We start from the raw sequence: 22858 nt of genomic DNA, 5'->3' as shown, positions 1-22858 counted from the left end.
TATCACGGCGACGGCAAAAATACGCTTGGAGTGTCCATACAATTGTTATCGCAATAAAAAGCTTTACCATCCACAGCGAAACTCTCCACCCTCCCTTATTATCACGAAGTTTTAAAAGGCTTCACCCAGCCGCCATCCATCGTTTATTCCCCTGATGAAAGAGCTCAGGTGGCTTTGAAATGCCAAGTTTCATGAATACCACGTTTCGGTGACATAACTTAGCTTCATCAACATTAGAACACCCATTTGTTCAAAATGATAATCGTAGCTTTATGTTGCACGTTAAGACATTGACTTCATTGTGGTTTGCAAAGAGCCCCTTGTTTTGAACCGCTATTTCCGGGTGCGTAGAAGCGAAAAAGTTGCATCCTGCATGTTGACAGTTCAGCTAGGCTTCTGTGATATGATTTATGACTCTTAGAGACAAACTGGCAAAAGCGCTTTGCACAAATTGTTTTCACAACACACAGGACGCTATTTGTTCTTTCATTCGACCCATTTCTCTATGTCGCACGAGTCATTCTTACTGAATTGTAGCAGACTTCTATTTTACACTTCTCTCAATTCACTCAAAGCCACCTCAAGCGCACGAAGAACCACGTAGCCGCCGGTGGAAGCCAAATACACATTTTCCGCAATGTCTTTTCAACCACTTGCATTTTTCTTGGCTTATTGTTTCTACATTTAGATTAGAAGGGCAGTACATTTTTCATAAGCTTTGTTTGGCTTTGTGCGTTTGTGTGAAAGTACCAGGAACACGGATAGTTAACCAGAGTTGTATGTTTAATTCGCATATTTCTAGAACACTCTAAAAAATTAGGTGCCTTCAAACTACTGCAATCGAGTTATCCCAACGCTTGATGAACTGTTCAACGTGTTCTGGGTCTCTTGCAAGCTGATGATCTTGAAGGTTTACGTAGTCTTCTTGTTTCTCTCCTACGCGTCTTGAAAACGCTTTCTTTTAAAAGTACTGACAGCTGGCCAGAATGTGTTGTGAGATTTTGATGGAAATGAAATGACCATGATATTTAGTGATGGAATCTATCACGCTGTTTGCCATTTAAGCAGGAATTATAATTTTAACTTCACAAGGAAAGTCTCTGAAACCACTAAGCAACGTGGCCTGGGATTGAAACCTTGGTACTCTGGATGTAGTCTATGAAATTAATGTACGTAAGTCAGGTGTCATTAAGTACGGTATACTTATTGCTTAAAATTACTGTTCGTATATTATTAGACGCTTGTGCTTTATTCCATGCGTATAACCAGAGTCCCTAATAGCTTTTTCTGGTCGCGAAACTCCCGCCTCAGTTTAGTATAGAGCCGTCGCCTGCCGCTAGGTGCGCCATAGTAAAAGAAAGGCCCCCTAGCCGAGCGTATTTTTTGGGATGTCCGTTGCCGCCGTCGTCGTCGTAGCTCCCCACCGGGCACAGGTGTTTCGCTGCGCCGGCGCCGCTCCGAAACCCCTCTCCGAGCAAGCGCACGACGTCATGCGCAGAACCGTTCGCAGAGCGCATGCAGCGCGCATACCGACCGCGCGCAGGTGTTGCGCCGGCGCCGCTGTCGCGACACTTAGCACTGCAGTATGGAGGAGCGCGAACGTAAGCGCAAACGTCGTGACTGATCCTACACTTCGAAAACGAGATGCGGCAGCGCAACGGAAACGCCGCGAAGCTAAGCCCGAGCTACGAGCACGAGAAGCAGCAGCACGCCGGCAACGGCAGCAAGACCCCGAAGCGAAAGCTCGAGCAGCAGCCGTAAACGTCCAAGGAGCTTCGTTCCATCATCAGCAGTCACTTCGTGGATCGGCTGGCATTTTTTTCTGCTCTGGTCGCGTTGCGGCCGAAAGCCCAGCTTCTTTTCGTTTTTACTTACATTCTATTTTGTCGTAGCCAGTTACAGTATCCAAACTTGAACATCTGAGACTGTTTTCTAACCGAAATCAAGGCGCGTACAAAATGTTAACAATCTCAAAGTCAGCTGGCGGCTCCGTGCGTCAGCAGACGACGCGCATAGAATTCTGCTTACTGGAAAATCTGTCGTTAGTTGGCCCAACCGGCTTCGATTAAAAACATTTAAGCGACTTTATGCGCTTTACAAATAATAGTACATTAGCTGCGTGACATTGCCAGTAAACGACAACCTGAGCTCAAGGTCATGTGCTGTTACTGAATTCCGATTGCACTCGAGCCGTTCAGACTATGGTGACAGATTCTATTCGCACGTAACATAAAATTTTCTATGACGTCAGAATTAGTTTGGAACAGGTACATCGGCAGATCGTAGCCGTGAATGAAACGCTTGCTTGAAGCGAAGTATTTTAATTTTCGTGTATCGCAAGCTTTGCTAGTTTTCGTGCGTATTATTCCAAATGTGCGACAAAGTTTTCAAACGCGATTTTCGTTGTCGATATACGCTATGAAAACCCAAACGAATTATTATGCCCTACTGACTCAGCACTGCGGTAATCTCTAACTCGCACAAGCAGAGTGACGAGGATTGACGGTCCGTTGCACTCAGTACCATACCTCCTTGGCGAACGGCGACGCGTAATAGTATTTGAATCGAGAGCTTTCTTTGAAGCCCCCAAATGTAGCCGTTCTAACTCGCGAAAATTCTTACGAGAAATAACATTGAATTTTCGCTTTCACTTAGCACTGCTGTAGTGTAGAGCTCAAACACGATCTGAAAGTTGTATTGACACAGAAAACTGGCATCTTGTTTTTCCAGCTGCACTAAGTTCCTAATGTCCCATTTATCACGGCTAGAAGCCTACTTTGCTTCAGGAAACAAAATTACATCTGTGGCGTGGCCTTATGTAAGTCGCGCAGCACTGAGGTAGCAACTTTAAGCAAACGTTAGAATTGTCAATAGCTGTTGCTATCAGCATGCAAAATCCATAGGAAAGAACTCAAAGGAAGTGGTTATGCGAATAATTTGCCGTCTATAAATATCACCACACCGACAGTGCAATCATGGTAAGAGGTGACAATTATGTTATTGTTTAAACTATAATCACACACGCGCGCAAACACACTCACACACACATACACACACACACAGGCCGTCGAAAACACGAGGACTGGCAGTAGGTCTGAGGCGCGGCTTGCCCTTCGACAACGATATGGCGTCACCGTTTATCGTGAAATCGCCCGTACGGAGATGGATGATGGATCAAAGTATTTCGCGCATACACGCACATGCTTGGACTCGAAGCTGAAATCGTCCGTTTCTTGCCGTGGTATGGCTCGCTTCCAATTCTCGATGTATTCACGAACACTCAGCATGCGATAGCGATACCTTTTCGGTAGTGCCTTTGTAGCCGGAACGGCCCCCCGGCACACAACACCTGAATGGCACCGTCAGGCGAACGTGCCACTTCAATTGTAAAATTCCAGAATTCGGATCTTACCTAAAAATCAATCACAAATACAAAGTACGCGTTCAAACTTTCAGCCCACGCCAGCCGCATCTGCAGTCTCTCCGGGTTTAATACGGAGAAAGGTGGCCTCTCAGCTGCGGTGGCGCCGCAGCGCGGCGGCTTCATGCGACATATGAAGCTCTCCAATAGAGTGACGGCGGAGTTTCGTGACCAGAAAAGCTATTAAGGGACAATGGTATAACGAAGTAAAGAAAGCCCACGCTTTCGAGCGGCACACACGTCCCACAATGCACAGCGGTGCACATGCTGTTGTACGCGCGTTAGTTTGCGAGTAAGTACTCAGAGTAGCGTGGTCTCCCTGTCAGATACAAAATGCCATCAACTAGTTGTGCCACAACTGGGTGCAGCACTACAATATTAGCACGCGCGTGGCTACAGCAACACGCTGTACTGCGTCTCACCTGTGAAAGCGTTGTTTCACTTTCAAGAACTTGTCTTGGCTAAAGACACTCTTGACTGGTTAATTACCAAACCGGTTGGACAGCAACGCACAAAAACACGTAGCTCTTATTGTAGAAGTAATTCAACAGCTCGGAAAACATGCATCGCAGGATATCGGCTTGATAAATGATATACTACTTTCTCACAGATACGGCCGAACTTGTCGTCTACCTCCCACCAATGCCGGCGTATAATCGCTATCGCGCTGACCTAGTACTGTTTTCAGCATGCTTCCAGTGAACGACTACATTCTGATAATACATGTTCACGGTGTTGTCCGCGTTACCACTTCATGATGAGACACTCTGACCGGCATGTGATTTCTATTCACCAAAAAAAGGGCACCATGAAAATTAGTTGTCGGTCACTTTAAGCGTTCGTAATAGGCTTACAGATCACAAGTTGCGATGGGCAGGATATGGGGAGTCCAGAGGGTTGTATAAGGTTGCGTTGGTATCGCAACCTTAGAGTTGTTGTAATACAAAAGCCGATCTGCTGAGTTCTACAGACTGTGGACGTTTCTTCGAACCATATCATTCAATAGCTTGGACACTTGAACGCGTCCTTACGGTACAAAAATAGTATATGATCGACGATATTATAGAAAGAAAGAAACGAAGAGAGTCCGAAACTTTATGCGCACACGTTCTTTGACGTCTGCCATCGCAAAACCGACGCAGGCTGTGAGAGAAGCTGAAAAAGAAAGCAATACAATAAGCACACAAAACTTTACACAACGACGCTGCTTGCCCAAGTGACGGTGTTGATAGAGCAGTGCGCGCGCCTAAAGGCATGCGTCAATATTATCTACATTTCGTTTTTGTACATACATACACACACACCTACATGCATGCATGTATACGTACCTACATACATACGTACGTACGTACGTACGTACGTACATACATACATACATACATACATACATACATACATACATACATAATTACATACAATCCTAAACTGATAGGCCGCACAACAATATTTCCCAGACAGGCCACAGGCGTGAAGTTCGCGATAAAGGAAAAGAATGCTTCGCGTCAATAAGAGTCATAAGACGAAGCCTGGTTAGCAATAAATACCTTGGAGTCCCTTCCGGAAGATGAGCTCCAGTGTTGTGCAGAAAGGGAGCAGGAGGCCATTGGAGTCATCGATGGCTACCACGAGGCAATGGCGACGAAGGTGGAATATATGGTCTGTAAGAGAAGTAAGTACCACGCGGCTAAAGTAGGCGCCAAACCCTTGAGCTCATCAACTGTTAAGCTGCGTAATGAATTGCACATTCGCTGGAGCATGAACTACATAGAGGTATTGGTCAGCGCATAACCCTGTCAAGCCATTATTATTAGCAATTTCAACGGTTCGGACAAATACACTTATAGTGATCCCATACATACCCACTGAACACACTTTGGTCTAGAAGCCGTCTTCAAGACGTCTTGACAAGATAAGTAAGACGTCTTGAAAACCCTTTTAAACGTTTACAAGACGTCTTGAAGACGTTTTGGCAAGATTTTAAATACTTCAAGACATCTTACCAAGATTTTGTCGGACGTCTTAAAACGTCTTGTAGCCGTCTCTAAGACCGTCTAATGCACCGCCAAATTTGGGATATCAGACGTCTTACAAGACGTCTTGTAGACGTCTCAAAGACGGCTAGAAGACATCTTGCAAGACATCTTGGGAACGTTTTGAAAACGGCTACAAAACGTTCTGCTGGACGTTTTGAGGATGTCTTAAAAACGTTTTTAAATGCTTTAAACATCTACTGGTCGACTAAGGCATGGCATTTTCTAGTCGCTCGTATTTAGTTACTTAAGCCCTAAATATTGTTTTACAGTATTTATAGTATTTACAAAAGATAGTGACAGTGGAAATATACTTAGATCTAAAGTGGAGAGGATGTGAAATTTGAACACGACGTAGGCTATTTCAACACAATGTATTCCATAAAGTTACGCAATCTTCACTTTGAGGAAAAAAGTGAAGAAACAAATAAGCAATAACCATGCTATGAATGTATATATAATATATGAAGTACAACGGACTTGACCTCTCTAAACTTTAGTTCAACACCTGATCTATTGTCACCTAGGGGAAGCACTAGCACAAATGACATTTTAAGTAGTTTCCAGAAGCTGAAATTAGGTCATATTGCAATCCAGCTGGTCTGTCTCCTTCAGATGTCAACTATCCAACGAAATGTTGCCTAGCTTCAGTGATCTGGCTAGAAACAGCATACACTGCGCATTACGTCCAGGAAGACCCAATATCATTTTACTTACCTTGTCAACACTGATCTAGATTTGCAGATGGAATAATATAAAAGCCTCCTGCAACACTATTACAGAATTTTTCCTTGCATGGATGTTTGGCACGCACAAGAATTTAGATACACAAAACACCCTTCCATTATAGCATTAATTATAAAGGAATTGAGTGTCTCCCTGTTATCTGCTACATAGAGAAATCAATGAGGATGTTCGTATTCCTCGCAATATTGAAAAAAGGTTGGCTTTACCGATAGCACCAATCCCTATGGCCCATTTCTTACAACCCACCATAGCAACACTGAAATATTGGCAAAGCCACAAAAGTGATGAACACGTGTCAAAGCCACGTATGCTTAACATAAAGCATGATTGTTCACACAAATGAAGCGCTAAAGTGGTCAAAGGTTTCAAAGAATTTTTAATAAATCAATAACACGCCACTACATAAGCAAAATGTTTCTAATGCACCTCCTAGAGTTTTGCATTGTGGCTGGCTGTTATAACAAATTGGACACTTCACGATTCAGGGAACTAGCTTAGACATTTCCACAGGCTGATGCACCCGCAGAAAATTGAGCGTGTTCCAATGATGCTTGACCTCAGATTTCGCACCTGCAATTAGAAGGTAAGACAAAAGATGTTAGATATGTTACAGTGAAACTTCGTTATAACGAAACGGGGTATAACAAATTATTGTATACAACAAAATGACATTCCCGCTGAAATCTCCGAAGATATCCATGTTTTTATAACCTCGTTTCAACGAAGTAAACTTATCCTGCCAATAGATACACCAAACTTCAGTTTTTTCCGAAAAAAGAAATGCCCGACCCTTGCAGGCTCGCTTCTGCTCTCCGCAGGGTAGAACACACATTCGTTGCCGATGTTTAAAACGTTTACGTATTTGCGTTGAATCCACCGTCGAACACTGGTACTTTTCACCACTACGCGTAGTTGCGCGTAAGCAGACTCTAGATCGCCATCGCAATTCCTCTTACTGCGGCACCACGCAGGCTATATAGTTAGTGCAGCTATAGGCGTGGCCTCGGAGATTGCGCCGGTGCAATTTCAGAGGCCACGCCTCCCTGTGTCTACCACGTGCTGCTCGCACACGACGAACATAGTTGGTGTCGCAGCGTGCAACCTATTCAACCGCGTCGCCGTTTCGCCGGTTTCGCGATGCTAGAGACGACCTAACTAAAAGCGGTAACGAAAGATCATGACATTGAAACAGAAAGCAGCTATCGTAAAGGCAATCGTGTCAGATGCTAAGAAGTGGTGTGTTAAGGACGCCAAAGTTTCTTTTGCTGTTTTATTAGAAGTTCAGCGAGCACGTGGCCATGTAGTGGTTCTGCTGCTCGAAAAACCGTCTGCTTCTATACAAGTTGAAATTTGTGCGCGACATTGCGCATATATTGCAGTGAACGGCAGTAATGAACATAATGACGTAATTTTGGCTCCCCCTTCAACTTCGCTATAAAAAGATTTTATTGCATATGACTGAAGAGTTCCCACTCATTTATACCGCAGCCTTGTTTGCAAACAGTAACTGTTAGAAATCCGACCTAGGTATCTTCCGTATGCAGATGCAATAATGCCATCATTGCGATTCGGCCTTATCTGTAGCCTTGGTAGCAAGCCCTCGAGATATTACCGTGAAATCCGAATTCTTGGCAATAACGACAGCCTTGTCCAAGAAGGCCAGTGCCATTGTTGGAGGCTGCCATGTCCTCCGCAACTACGTCGCAAGCGACATTTTTCGTTTTCAAATCATACACATGCTGCAAGCCCTTTTTCGAAATTGCATCTTTTGTTGATTTAAACGTAGTAGCAGTTTGCGCCGAAAAATAATTCTACACCATGTCCGCACCAGTTCATGATGCAACGTGCAGGCAGGAACATATATGCGGCGCGCGTCATAGGTTTTCAAAACACGTGACAAGGCCTCCTTTTGGGGACATATTGAATGGCAGCGTCGACTCCAGGACGCGCGGCCAAGCGAGGTCACTGGTCAACTTGAACGATGTTCTACGCAACGAATGAAACACTTCCGGGGTAACCGCGCTCAGAATGTTCGCGACGTAATTTGAGCCAGGCGCGTAGCCAGGATATTTCTTTCGGGGGTGGGGGTGGGGGAGCTAAAGCACCGCGATCGTCCTGACTGCGGTGCTTCGTTCTTTTAAGTTCCCAGGCGTCGGAGATGCGTTGAGACGCGAATGCCCATAACAGCCGCACGTTCGAAGGATACGCGCCTTTGTTAATAGGCGACGTGCCAGGCACAAAACGGAGCAGGGCGCAGGCCGTAAAAAAAAAAAAAAAAAAAAAAGAAAAAAAAAAAGAGAGACGAGATTTGGAGAGAGAGGGGGGGGGGGCGGAAGCCCGGTCACCCACCCCCACCTGATACGCCACTGCCATGAGCGTCCTGATTTAGCGCAAATTTGCCGGGATCGCTGTAAAATTTTTGCTTTAATCCTGGCGACCAGATTTCTGACAATGACTTGCACAGATTACGTCCGAGTGAGCATAACCGGAAATGTTCATTCGTTCGACGAAAAATCGTTGAGGCCTGCCACATTGCCGGTCACACGCGCCCTCGAGCTCGCACGACCCTCGCCTATGTCCCTTGAGTGAGCAAGGCCATCGCAATTGTTCTGAAACCCTATGACGTCAATGTCCCACGTTTAGGCCCACTAGTTGCAGCATGAACAGGGAGATGTGAAGATGCAGAAGGTATGTTCCAAGCATTGTATACAGAACAGCCGGCGCGAATCGCGACTATCTTTACATCAGCGAAAGCAGTCATTCTGAAAGCGCTTGAAGCATAAAACCTATGTCAAAGATATCAATTAGAAATGAATCAGAAGTGAAGAAACAATGTTGCTTTCCATTGCACTTGCGGAGCACGTGGCAGGCTGAATATGCCACCGACGAGACAAGGCTTCTATCATTGCTAAGGAAACTGGATTTGAAGGGAGTTTCTGGAATCCCTTGCTATCCAGACTACAAAAAACTACAGAAAAAACGCTGTATCGCAACGATGGCAATATCCCGCCTGCATGCGCAGAATGCCGTCGTTTCGAGCAGTTCGTGTTGTGAACAAGGCTTGCGTGCGTCCAATTCTTATTACCACTTTTTGATCGGCGTCCTGTTTTTTTCTTCTTGTAACATGAACCAAGAGAAAGCATAAGCCAGATGCAGCACTGAATTTGAATTTATTATTCTAGCTGTTGCAAAGTATGGAAGTCAATGTGAGCAGAAACACTGAAGACGGCAAAATTCTACGTATTAATCATTCTTGTGGTTTAAATTAGGACAGATAGATTTGTCAGTGAAGCAGCATAAAAAATTAGGTCCAAACTATCAGTTAATGAGGACACAAAAATACATATGCCGCACATACAGGTCACACAATTTATTTATTTAAAGGCGCAAACGATAGGACATTACATCCGTGTGTTATTCTGAAGGCCAACATCTTGTTCTATCATTACTGAGGCCGCAATGACGTATTCACCTTCTTCTGTCATCCTCGCCTCAGTGGTAAGCTCAACCTACTCAGCGGTTGGTTCAGCTTACCGGTAACATCATACTCAATTACAAGCGCCATGGGCTAGTCATATCACTACTTCAAACCATTACGTTATTAAGCACCTGGAATAGCATGTCAGGCGAATAGCCAGGCTAAGATCTCCAGCATCTCATTAAAGAATGCTACTTTCTCTCTATGTAACACAGAAAGCAGCTTAATAACGTAATGGTTTGAAGCATGTGATATGACTGGACCATTGCGCTTGCCCAAGTGCTATCTGCCACATGCAATGTTTTTTTTTTTTTAATTTGGTTGAGTCAAAAAAAAAAAAACCCACTGCAATGACTTCGCTAGCTTAGACCATATGCTCTGGCGTTGCCCCTCGTTACGAGGCACGGAACAAATAAATGAGGACAAGTGGCTCTCCGCTATCAAGAGCCCCGATGCCGGGGCGCAACTATGGGCTGTCCAGAGGGCCCATGATGCGGCGGTCGGGCATGGCCTGACTGTCCCAACGTGGGAGCGGCCCGCTGCGCGCTGAGTCGCGTACCTCAGGACGTTCATTAAAGTTTTCCATCCATCCATCCATCCATTGTAGAATGAGAACATACGGTATGTTCTCATTCTACATGGTCCTTTTTATTTTAGCTGAACTAAATTGTAAGAACATGTGGCAGACAGCACAATTGTGCTGTCCAAATTGTTCTAAATTACTCGATGAGGTGGCCTATTACTTCTACGAAAAATCTAAACGTTTAATTGAACAATTGACACTTACACTAATTAACTTTTTATTAATTACCTCACTGCACATATTTTAATTGTAGCTAGTGATTATGCCAGGCATATCGACTTGGAACAAATTCTGAGGATGGCAGCGGTTTCGAGATATGCGGTATCAAACTTGCAGTAAAAATGCACAGTTTTCTAACTTAATTTTTAAGAAAACACTGTTTCATACATTGAAGCACACACCAACTGCAACGCCAATGCATTTCGGTGGACACATTCAAAATTATTATATCGAAACTAGCGTAGTCCTCAAATCTCGGTCCAAGTCGATATGCATTGCATACCCACTAGCTACAATTCGTAGATTAAAAATATGTGCTGCAAAGTAGTTCGTTTATTAGCGCAATTAAGTAAATTATTCGGAAAGCATATTGGTTTCTCGTAACGTAATGGCCGCCTTATCGAGTAATTTTGATCAAGGTTTGTAATTGTGCTATCTGCCACAGGCAATTTTTAAAAAATTGGTGCAGCTAAAAAAAGACACCACGTATATGGTCACATAATCCGCTCTGGAACAACAATGCGGCCTGACTTGTAGACTATATTTTCGCATGTCTATGGCACAAGAGGAATAAGAAATGACCTTTTCAGCGTTTCAAATAATTAGTCTTGCGATAACAAAGGCCTATCGTTAAGTGGATCACAGGAAACCACTCTCTCATGCATCGTCCTGTTTACCAGCGCTTCAGCTTGCTGATAGAACGCTGCAAGTGTCTGATTTTGCTCAACGCTTGACGCTACGCGCGAGTAGGTACACATACCTCAATTTATTTAATTATTCAGGTACCTCACGGGTTCCCACTGGAACATTAAATGAACAAGCATTTACCATATGCCGCTCTACTATTGCCGCTACCGTATCCAGCAGCTACCGGTTGGTTTGCTTGCATTGCCTAAAAAGCACGCCACGCGTACAACTGGCGCAGCTTAGCGAGCACGCGCCAACCAGACTTGTGCCTGAGAACGTCGCGGCAACGGTATAAAGCGATGTATAGCTGCTTTGCTAAACGTTCGTAACAACACTAAAATTTCAATTTCCCTTCCCTTTCAGAGAAGTGCGTTGGAGGACATCGCTACCAGCGATCCCATGAAGCTCTGATAAAATAACGGTTAAACAAGAAACAAAGCAACAATTCACAACAGCGTGACCCGCCGCGGTGGCTTAGTCGGCTAAGCCGTTTTGCGCTGCCGAGCGAGCACGAGATCATTTTGATGGAGGCGAAATGCAAAAACGCCCGTGTGCTTGCGTTGTATTGCACGTTAAAAAACCTGAGGTGGTCAAAATTAATCCGGAGCCCTCCACTACAGCGTGCCTCATAATCAGAAGTGGTTTTGGCTCGTAAAACCCCCGAAAGAACACAACAGCGTGGAAACGCGTAGATGGCCTGGCGATATTTCTTTAACCAGAGAAACAAACAAGGAAACAAAATATGGGGCGTGCTGAAGGTGCGCAATTCCCGCCTGCGGCGGCCGCATTAGAATGGGGGCGAAATGCAAAAATGTCCGTGTGCTGTGCATTGGCTGCACGCTAGAGAGCCACAGGTGGTAAAAACTCATCTGAAGTCCCCTACTAAGGCGTGCTTCATGATCATATCACGCTTCCGGCATGTAAAGCCCCAGATTTTCATGAATTTTAGTTACGAGTTCACCTAACGTTTCGTTTTCAGCCTGCGAGATTTAGCATATTCAGATTATGTTTTGCGGTAGGAACGCCGATGCGACTTAATTTGCATGCACAATTTATGGGTTAAATTGATAGCGCGAAAGAAAATTATGCGCAAAGCGGCGTGTTCCCGAGTCTCCATCCATGAGCAAGCACCCACAAAGATCGCAATATTTTAGAAATGCCTACCAGCAATCAATAGATTCGAAGCGTGGGTGAGAGTAGCTCGACCAAATGCGCAGTACACAGTTACATCACCGTCACTAAACGCAAATGAAAAGACTAAAACAAGTGAGTCACACGCAACCAGTACAATACGAGTTAAAACATAACACGTTGCAAGCAAGCGCAGTAACACGCAACAGCAAGCGCGCGATTTTACGCGAGAACAGTGGGGATCAAGATTCGAGGCAAGGAATATTTTTTAATGGCGCTACCGCGCCAGCCAGGAATTGAATAACAATAAACATGCCAAACAAATTATGTCGGCTACGCAAGTTTGCCTCATCGCGTTCGTGATCGCCAACAATATTAATGCAGGAATGGTGGTCCACTGGAAGAGCAAGCAGCGTAGTTCTGTATCGCCAAACGAGCGACACTAGTTGAAGCCCTAAAGTTTCGGCATGCGTACAGCAGCAGCTGTGATAAGCCTGCCATGAGTAATTGACTCTCCTTAACGTTAAAAAATTATGAGGTTTATACGCGCCAGAACCACGATCTACATTATGAGGCACGCCAAAGTGAGGGATTCCGGAATAATTTGGACCACCTGGGATTCCTTAGCGTGTACCTAAATCTAAGTACACGGGTGTTTTAGCACTTCACCCCCACAGGGACACTAACTGTCCCGAACGCATTCCACGGACCATGGATGACTGCAATATAATTAGGAATTAAATTTGTCAGTGCAGCGCTATATCTCGCACGTTGTCAGGATCATCGAGGAAAAACACGAAAACGCGTCATGAAATAGTTATTCACAATGTGGAAAAAGCAAGCATTATTTTATCTGTGACAAACATGTATCAACGTTTAAGACGGCGGCAAGCTCACAGTATACTTTTCGAGCGCGTGGCGCGAACGTGACATGCCCATACAAAGGGCATTTGGGGGTAACAATTCTCAGAAATAAGGCACTTTCGTGCGGTACTCACTTTTTTTTTTTTTTTGTCCGTATCGACGAGGCAGAATCCGCTTTCCGAGTCAAAGAAGCGACGCCGCGTACTCCGAGGGTCAGCAAGGGTCCTTGGTTAACGCATCGAAGACACAAAATGGAGAGCACGCTCGGCCAGTTTTCGAAGTCGGGAAACAAACGCGCGAACCGACTTGCCCGAACAACCGGCGCCGCTTCCCGCCGTGAAAGATGTGAAACGGAAAAGATTGAAAGGGCAGGTCGCGAGAGAGGTTGAGCGGAAAGGGAGGTTGAGCTCCCGCGACCAAACCAACGCCCTCGCTCATGGCTTTTGTCACGTGATAGTTGGAGGCGTCTAGAGAGAGTGGTTGTGAAGAGGAAGAGGCGCTATGCAGCCAGGGCCGCCGAGCATGGGGGGAGGCAGAAAATTCCAATCTCATCCTCCTTCCATGTCTGCCAGTCGCGGCGCCGTTAGCCTTTCGTTTGCACGGAGAAAGGAAACTCCGGACGCGCCCGCACTGAAATGCGCAATGCTTGCAGCGTTAGCTCCGGATACTTAGGAATGGTGAAATCGACATTCTCGGCAATCGCTACACCGATTTCGATGACGTTTCTTGCATTTAAAATACAATGTAAAATCAAGTATGGGCTGGAAGCAGATGTTGATTTAATGTCGGCGCTGTCTTTCGAAAGAGTCTCGAAAATTGGAAATTATCATGTTTACAACTCTGCGACATAGCAATACTAAACGATATCGCAATTTTGTAATGTGCACCTAATAACACGTCCAAAGCAGACAAAATAGATGCAGTATACGCGGCTCTGAAAGATACCGCCAATTATCGAATGTGCTTTTTTTTTTTTTTTGCAACGCCGTTGTAAACGTTGTGATATAAGCACACGTGGACTGCAAACTTATTTCTAAAGCAAATTTGCCCGCTTTACGCGCTCCGATCTTGGTAGACGCTTGCATAATACCCCCGATATGCATCGGCTGTATATGGCTGCACTGATCATGAGCTGCGGACCAACCGTGCTCGGTCCTGGTAACTGCAATATCGGTCTTGGTGTAGTTACCAATTAGTTAACTTAGCGCTTCTATGTATGTGACAAATATTCCAAGTAAATATACAAAGTAGGGTCATTCAAAACATTTCAAAGAGGTCGCAAATAAACTTTGCAGTATTAAAATTTCTGGAACGCTTACTATAATATGTGGTGCACTGCTAAAATCGCCGTGCTGTGGTTGCAAATAATTGGGCAAAACGAACACGTCTAGATGAAATGCCATATGTGCTGCTCTCCCACCAAAGTACACATCCTTATTTATAGCGCCAATTTTAGCTGTAGGTTTTGAGCGTATATAGGTATTTAATTTGAAAGAGCGATGAAATGAACAATTCAGTCTCACAACTTCGGAGTACACGACGGTGAAACGCGTTTTAAGGAATTGAGGAACTTGCGATACTATAGTTTTTTACTACATGATTGAACAGCTGACAGCGGAATTGTGATGCAGCTCAATGTGCAGATTTCGGTAGGAGCGAAAAACTGTCAAATAACGCGCTGGCGTGGATGTTGAACTAGCATCGTGCGAAAAACACCATTTGTGACAGCCTGCAGAAAACCGCACAGGTAAAAAACCCGAGCGATCTTCTGCCACAAAAATATATCATCGAACTCACCTATTCATCTATCTGAAACTAACACTCACACTAAATTTGCGCAGCTGCTCAGCGCAGGCACACGTTTTTCTGTTACCCGCCACGTTAGCTAAGTGGCTATAGCATCGCGCTGCTGAGCTTGAGATCGCGGGTACGATAGGATCGAAATACAACAACGATCGTGTACTTAGATTGATGTGTATCTTAAAGATCCCAGGTGGTCAGAATTAATCCAGAGTCTCCACCTACGGTCTGCTTCATAGTTTAGGCACGTACAACCCATGGATTTATTTTTCACTCTTTCTGTTTTCTCAATTAACGTGGTTAAAGGCCTTAGCTATAGGTCTTGCATGTATGCTGCCTTCCATGTAGCACATTTTTTTTACGTTTGCTTCATGTTTTTTTGTTCGTGAAATACGTATAGACTGGACGTACTGTGCAACGACACATGTGCAGCTAATGGAAATGTACATCTTACAGGATGGTAAAATGACAGACCAAAGGATAGGCAGTGCATGTACACGTTTTTAAGTACAGGCTGTGTGACCAGTATTCATGGGTGCTAGATATCTAACAACCGTATAAAGCAGCGGAAAAAACTGAAACGCATATTTTATACATATATCTGGATAAGGATCCGCACAGATATCTTCCAGACGTTTTTACAGAACGTTTTCTAGCCGTCTTAGCAAGATGATAGCTTAAAACAGCTTAACTAGACGCCTTCAAGCCATCCTTCGCAGGACGTCTTCAAGACGTACATATAAAGACGTCTTGTAGCCGTCTTGAATAGTTGTAGACGTTCTAGTTGATTTTGGCTGGTCCAAGACGGCTACAAAACGTCTTGTGTTCAGTGGGATAGATGACTATATAAATGTTCACCATACTAACCCTTCTGACATAGAACATTCTGCTGCAATGCCATTTGACGTGTACTCAAAATTTCCTGCGTTATAATTGACCCCTGGACTTCGATCACGTAAAAAACTACGGCATTACATTTGGAGCTTGCTTTCTCAGATAACCAGATAAGGGGTGATCACTTTTAAGATTTACGGAATTTTTAAAGATCACCTGTGTTATAGTTGGCGTAATTCTTGACGGTGACTTGGATTATTGAGAGGTGGGCGTTACCAGCACGAAAAATTGAAACATTCAACTTTTTAACAAACACTGACTAATGAACTTCCTAGTTAATTACTTTACAGTACATATTACAACTTACGAGTTGTAGCCAGTGAGTTTGCAAAACGTATTCACTAGAAATTATTCCCAAGATAGTACCTATCTTTAAATATGTTTTCCCGAAATGTGGGTCATCAGAAATAGATGTTCCTGGTACTTTTCGGCTTGAATACATAAAATAAAGTTTTTGTAAAAAAAGTAAGGGGAACAACAGTGCTTTTTTATGGCCAGTGTGATGGCGCACATCTCGAAACTGGTGCCATTCTGGAAATCCCGAATTCATTGTGCAACATGGCTGTTATTGTATTGCTCATTCATGCGGGATGAGTGGCCTAACCGCGAGATGGTGCCAGTATTGCGTGGCAAATGAAAATACCGGAAGAACTTGCGCCATGTCTCCGATTTTTGTGGCACAAGCATCGCCCAGCACACCTCTTGTGCGGGACCACAGCCCCCAACACGGAAATGGGAAATGGTGGCGCGAAGATAAGAAACACAGGAAAGCGAGCTAGACACAATAAACCTCAGTTGGGAGTAGCGCTCATGTTTGTCTGTCCTGTCGCCCGGTGTTTCTTTGCTGCGCGTTTCTATTCTCCACAATGAACCTAACATGCAGACCAGCCCACTCCACTTCCCCCCTGAGATAGAGCCCGCCCTTCTGTTCCCAGGAGCGGTGAGGAACAGAGAGTGATTGGGAATAGGCAGAGGACCACACATAGAATATTGGGCATGGGTAGGAACCACGAGCAAGTCGTGTCGCAACACGGGCTTGTTAGTATGGCATCATGGAATACTAGAGTAGTGTCGCGCATACAGACAAGAACACAATAAGACACATGCGCCGTGTCTGTGCCTTGATGTGCTTCTTGTGTCTTCGTCTGTACGTGCTACATTTGTATTCCAGGAGCCACGCTTTCCGCCTGGCATGGTGCCGCAAGGAATGAAGGATCAATGACGAAGCAGACAAGGGTTGTAATTTGGGCGAGTTAGTGCATTTAACAGCGGAGCTGTTTAAGGCCGAGTTTCAACCGTGCCGTTGCGTTGATAAGTTTTGCGAAACGAGGCAAGTGAACGAGTGGAGAGAGAGAGAGAGAAAAGCGGAGGCGCAGTTGCTGGGGGTGGAGCCAAGGAGAGGGAGATCCAATGAGGTGCGCGCGCCAGCCACAGGTGGTCGGAGAGTGGCGAGGATGAGAACTGGAGAGCGCGCGCCGAGCGACAGGTGGGTGGAGTCAGCGAGAGACGGCGGCGTAGCGGCGGCGCGACGTTTTCCGGGGAGAGATAGCGAAATGGGGGTGGGGTCTACCGCGCAGTATAAAAGCGTGCACTGTCTGCGCAGAGCATTCCGACGTTCGGCGACGAGTGTAGCGAGGAAGAAGCAAATGTCTCCGGAAGAAAAAGCGGCGTGGCAGGAAAGACGACGGGAAGCTGCTCGAGCTTGGCCCCAACGACAAATATAAGAAGTATACACAAAGTAATATCTCCTTGTAAATGCTTCAATCTTGTTAAAGGACACTTACACATAAGTCTGCAAAAAATATCACCACAACTTCACTGACCTAACGTCGCGAAGACTAATCAAACAGGGCTGCTGGTGGCTTCAACTACCACAACCCCATACTGTTAAGCTAAAGACAAGTTAAAGCTAAGTAAAAGCCAAGTTAAGAGCTATGAAAACAGTGGAGTTAAAGCGAAGTAAAAGGCAAGTTTAAGCCACCAGCTCCGCTGTTTCATCAGTCTTCGCGACGTTAAGTCAGAGACGCTGCAGTGATTTTTTTTTTACTTCGGATATGCAACGCACGAAAAACGATGCAAAAGAAGAGACGAAGGCGCACGTTACCCTGATTTTCATCTGATTCTTTATTGACGAGAAACCTGGCATATATATACATAGGTCAGCAGTGTGCGAGAACACTCACTCACCATAATTTTTTTCCAGGCCCCGCACTCACTCACGTTCACACTCACCTCCACTCACACTCACAGCACTCACTCGCACTCCCACTCACACTCACTGGCACTCACTCGCACTCACCTCCACTCACACTCACAGACACTCACTCGCACTCACCTCCACTCACACTCACAGACACTCACTCGCACTCATCTCCACTCACATTCACTGGTACTCACTCGCACTCATCTGCACTCACGCTCACTGGTACTCACTCGCACTCACCTGCACTCACACTCACAGGCACTCACTCGCACTCACCCTTTTGAAATAAGTGCGAGTGTGAGTGAGTGCCCTCATGAGTCACTGTGCCGATCTATACCGCTCAGAATTCGTGTATATTCATATCGAAGCTTCTAATTTAGCACCTGTTGCATCGGGAGTGCGCCAAGGCAGTGTTTTGGACCCAGGTTTATTTTTAATATACATAAAAGATTTGCCTTCCCGGTTGCATGGTAACATCCGTCTATTTGCTGACTATTGTATTTCGTAACGCGAAATTAATCACAGTAATAATCACCATATACAAAAATATTCCTTTTCTTGGTGTCAGGAGTGGCAGATGACTCTAAATGCCGAAAACTCTGTAACGCTAACAGTAAGAAAGAAACAGATATCTGAGTTTACTTACATTGTTAATGACACACCTCTCACTTGTGCATTTTAGCGTAAATACTTAGGTGTCACTTTAACATACGCTCTCCGATGGGAAAGCCATGTTAACAAAACAACGTCAAGTGGAAATCAATGTACATGCTGAGCACTAAAGCGACTCTTCTTTCTGAGAAGACACCTTCGTCCTGCGCACCCAGATAAAATTTCCTGGCCTACAAAATGCTTGTTCGAACAGTGCTGGAGCACGCCAATATTGTTTGGTTTCCGTACACAAAATAACTCATTGCAAGCATGGAAGGGGTGCAGAGGAAGGCAATAAGGTTATGTTTTAATAAATAGAAATTAACGGATTCATTGACTAAATTATTAAAGAGAGCTGGTTTATTAACACTGCAAAGTAGAGCAAAACTAGCACGACTAAAGTTTTCGTTTCAATTTATTCATGGTGACATAAACATTGATGTCAGCCCCAAACTCTCTCTGTCCATCTCTCTGTCATTGACATTAGACGTGTGCATGCTTGCCGCCCATGCTCGCTAAGCTGCCCTTCGGTCGGATTGAGACAAGAGAGCGGGAAATAGTGAGAGAGATTGACTGTCCGTATACTTAGTCAACCAGTTAATGCCGAAACAAACACAAAAGGGAGAACAAAGCGGTATCTATCATTGCATCTTCGCTTTTTCTCCATGTATGCGAGCGTGCGTGCCTGTTAGTCTGTGCTAACTTGGCTAGTCCCTCTTCCGCTCTGCCTGTTTATATAAGGAGCCTGTACGTGTACGTTTAAGAGGGAAGCAGGAAGAAAATGAGGAGCCATTCCACCCTCTGAAGGCGGATGACCAGCGAAGCTGTAAAAAATCACACGGTATTAAACGTCTTCACTCGGTGGAAGTCATGGCAGAATTTGCCGGTCATGATTAGGATATGTCTGCCATCAGTGCTCCAGCCCATACATATTCCCTGGTGTATTAAAGAAAATGTCGCAGTTTCGCCCATAAGGCGAAGCTTCGATTGCGATAGCAAATTAGTAGAGAGCTATGCGAAGCAAGGATAGTAGTTTAATGGGCCGTATAAACTTGTAAACATTCGCATACTAACTAAATAGACAAGCACGGTGTCACGCGCGAACAGGTAAACATGAACGCATCTCGCTCGATGACCGCGGAAACTCGCTGTCAGAACGCTGGGGTAAGGAGGTGCAGCTATAGCCGCGAGCTAATTGACCTTCGTGCCGCCTCTCGCTTCAAAGCGAACTAAACATCGAAAAGACGGCGCATACGAAGTTACCGGCTCTAGTTGAACATTGTTCACGTCGCAAATTGCTTTGAAGAGGAGGCGCGCGCGCGCGCCCTTTTTCCACGTCGCAGATCGCTTTCGAGATACGACACCCACGCGGCCGCTGCCGGAGCAAGACAACCCCCCCCCCCTCCCCAATGCCTGACGCGCGGCAGAAGCAGCGCGCTTCCGCCCCGCCTTTTCCCTCGCGCGCGAGAGATTGAGCGGCAAGTGTCGGCTGACCCTCGCAAGCTTGCACTCGCACACGCAGCGTACCACCGGCACGCTGCGACGATTTTACCGTGTTTGCACTTTATACGGAACCTCACAACGACGTCCACGACCACGGCAGAAGTTCGCTTAGAGTGTCCATATAATTACTATTGCAATTTAATATATCCGCTCGTCTCATTATACATTGTCTCAATCATGCCTGATCCTTGGATTATTACGACCTTAGTGAGTGGTTTCTACCTTGGCGTGCACAATCTGCTAGTGCGATAAGTCATCACCGCGAGTGAGCTTGTAGACCCAAAGTGCCCCCATTTTTCCGCAAGCAAGGTGAACCGATATCACCTCTGCTTATCGTTCAAGCACTCACCACGTTCACACTCACTTCCACTCACAACCACTCACTCATGTTCACACTCACCTGCACTCACACTCACGTTCACATTCACCTCTACACACCCAGAAGCACTCACCCCATTTACACTCACAGCACTCAGTCACGTTCACACTCAGCTCCACTCACACAGCACTCAGTAACGTTCACACTCATCTCCACTCACACTCACAGGCACTCACCACGTTCACACTCACTTCCACTCACACTCATTGGCTCTCACCTCCACTCACACTCCCTGGCACTCACCCCCACTCACTCACACTGGCACTCACCTCCACTCACTCACACTCACTGGCACTCACTCACGCTCACCTCCACTCACCGGCACTCACTTGCACTCACACTCACTGGCACTCACTCACTCTCACTCGCACTCACTTCCACTCAGTCACTAGCACTCACTCGCACTCGCAGTCACCTCCACTCACACTCGCTGACACTCACTCGCACTCACCTGCACTCACACTCACTGGCACTCACTCGCACTCACACTCACCTGCACTCACACTCACTGGCACTCACTCGCACTCACCTGCACTCACACTCGCTGACACTCACTCGCACTCACCTGCACTCACACTCACTGGCACTCACTCGCATTCGCACTCACTCGCACTCACCTGCACTCACACTCACTGGCACTCACTCGCACTCACACTCACCTGCACTCACACTCACTGGCACTCACTCGCACTCACCTCCACTCACACTCGCTGACACTCACTCGCACTCACCTGCACTCACACTCACTGGCACTCACTCGCACTCACACTCACCTGCACTCACACTCACTGGCACTCACTCGCACTCACCTGCACTCACACTCACTGGCACTCACTCGCATTCGCACTCACTCGCACTCACCTGCACTCACACTCACTGGCACTCACTCGCACTCACCTCCACTCACACTCGCTGACACTCACTCGCACTCACCTGCACTCACACTCACTGGCACTCACTCGCACTCACACTCACCTGCACTCACACTCACTGGCACTCACTTGCACTCACCTGCACTCACACTCACTGGCACTCACTCGCATTCGCACTCACTCGCACTCGCCTGCACTCACACTCACTGGCACTCACTCGCACTCACACTCACCTGCACTCACACTCACTGGCACTCACTCGCACTCACCTCCACTCACACTCGCTGACACTCACTCGCACTCACTCGCACTCACCTGCACTCACACTCACTGGCACTCACACTCACCTGCACTCACACTCACTGGCACTCACTCGCACTCACCTCCACTCACGCTCAATTTCACTCACTCGCACTCGCACTCACCTGCACTCACACTCGCTGGCACTCACTCGCACTCAACTGCACTCACACTCGCTGGCACTCACTCGCACTCAACTGCACTCAAACTCACTGGCACTCACTCGCACTCGCACTCACCTGCACTCACACTCACTGGCACTCACTCGCACTCACACTCACCTGCACACACACTCACTGGCACTCACTCGCACTCGCACTCACCTCCACTCACACTCACTTTCACTCACTCGCACTCGCACTCACCTGCACTCACAGTCGCTGGCACTCACTCGCACTCAACTGCACTCACACTCACTGGCACTCACTCGCACTCGCACTCACGCCTTTGAAATAAGTGCGAATGAGTGTGAGTGACTGCGCCGACCTATCTCTCTCTCTCTCTATATATATATATATATATATATATATATATATGTATAGATTCAGCCGCGCATGCTCTCCGCATTCACATTTCATCTAAAAATTCAAGTTTATTTTCTTACAGGGCGATTGATGGTTCTGACACTCAACGTTCTCCAGGCTTAGCTTAGTTCTGCATCAGTAATCTCTTTGTTTAGAAAATAGTGGTTCTGACTGAAAATTATACATCTCCCAAAAACTGGTCGATAACCGCAAACTCTGCAATGAAGGTCAATGAACCCACTACTTTTCTTGTCCACGTTGTTGCGAGGCTCTCTGACCTGATCGTTAACACATTTACCTTTTTAGCCGACATACGCTCGACCAGATTACAGAGGCACGCCTCTGTTTATCGCGTACCTCTGTTACTATTATTTTCCTGTTTTGATGCTGCGTATGATAGCGTGCTTGAAAGTAGCCTGCTACATAATGTTATGTCCAACAAAACAGAATAACCCATCTATCTACCTACCAAAGAAATATAACGCGTTACGTACCAACCGTATAAGTTTTTTCTGAAAACCGGCTCTGTAATTTTTTTTACATTACCGTCGCGTTCATTACCATCCAAAGCG

The 22858-nt window shown here is 45.9% G+C and overlaps 1 protein-coding gene and 1 long non-coding RNA gene across 2 annotated transcripts in view; both read right to left on the bottom strand.

The window, feature by feature from the left end:
* Positions 1-22858, bottom strand: part of LOC119465156 (uncharacterized) — a 109474-nt gene that overhangs the window by 57611 nt on the left and 29005 nt on the right. The window contains exon 2 of the mRNA XM_037725956.2: positions 4966-5079. Within this exon, the coding sequence (XP_037581884.1) occupies positions 4966-5079 (114 nt within the window). The remainder of the gene's footprint in view (positions 1-4965; positions 5080-22858) is intronic.
* LOC125940320 (uncharacterized) lies at positions 6552-13484 on the bottom strand. The gene is made up of 2 exons (XR_007463530.1): positions 13291-13484; positions 6552-6768 (listed from the first exon to the last, which is right to left on the bottom strand). It is a non-coding gene; the product is annotated as an uncharacterized LOC125940320 (long non-coding RNA).

The sequence above is a fragment of the Dermacentor silvarum genome, chromosome 9 (assembly GCF_013339745.2).
Source record: "Dermacentor silvarum isolate Dsil-2018 chromosome 9, BIME_Dsil_1.4, whole genome shotgun sequence".
Taxonomy (NCBI): domain Eukaryota; kingdom Metazoa; phylum Arthropoda; class Arachnida; order Ixodida; family Ixodidae; genus Dermacentor; species Dermacentor silvarum.
The sequence above is the reverse complement of the archived record's forward strand: the minus strand, read 5'-3'. Positions and strand labels throughout refer to the sequence as shown.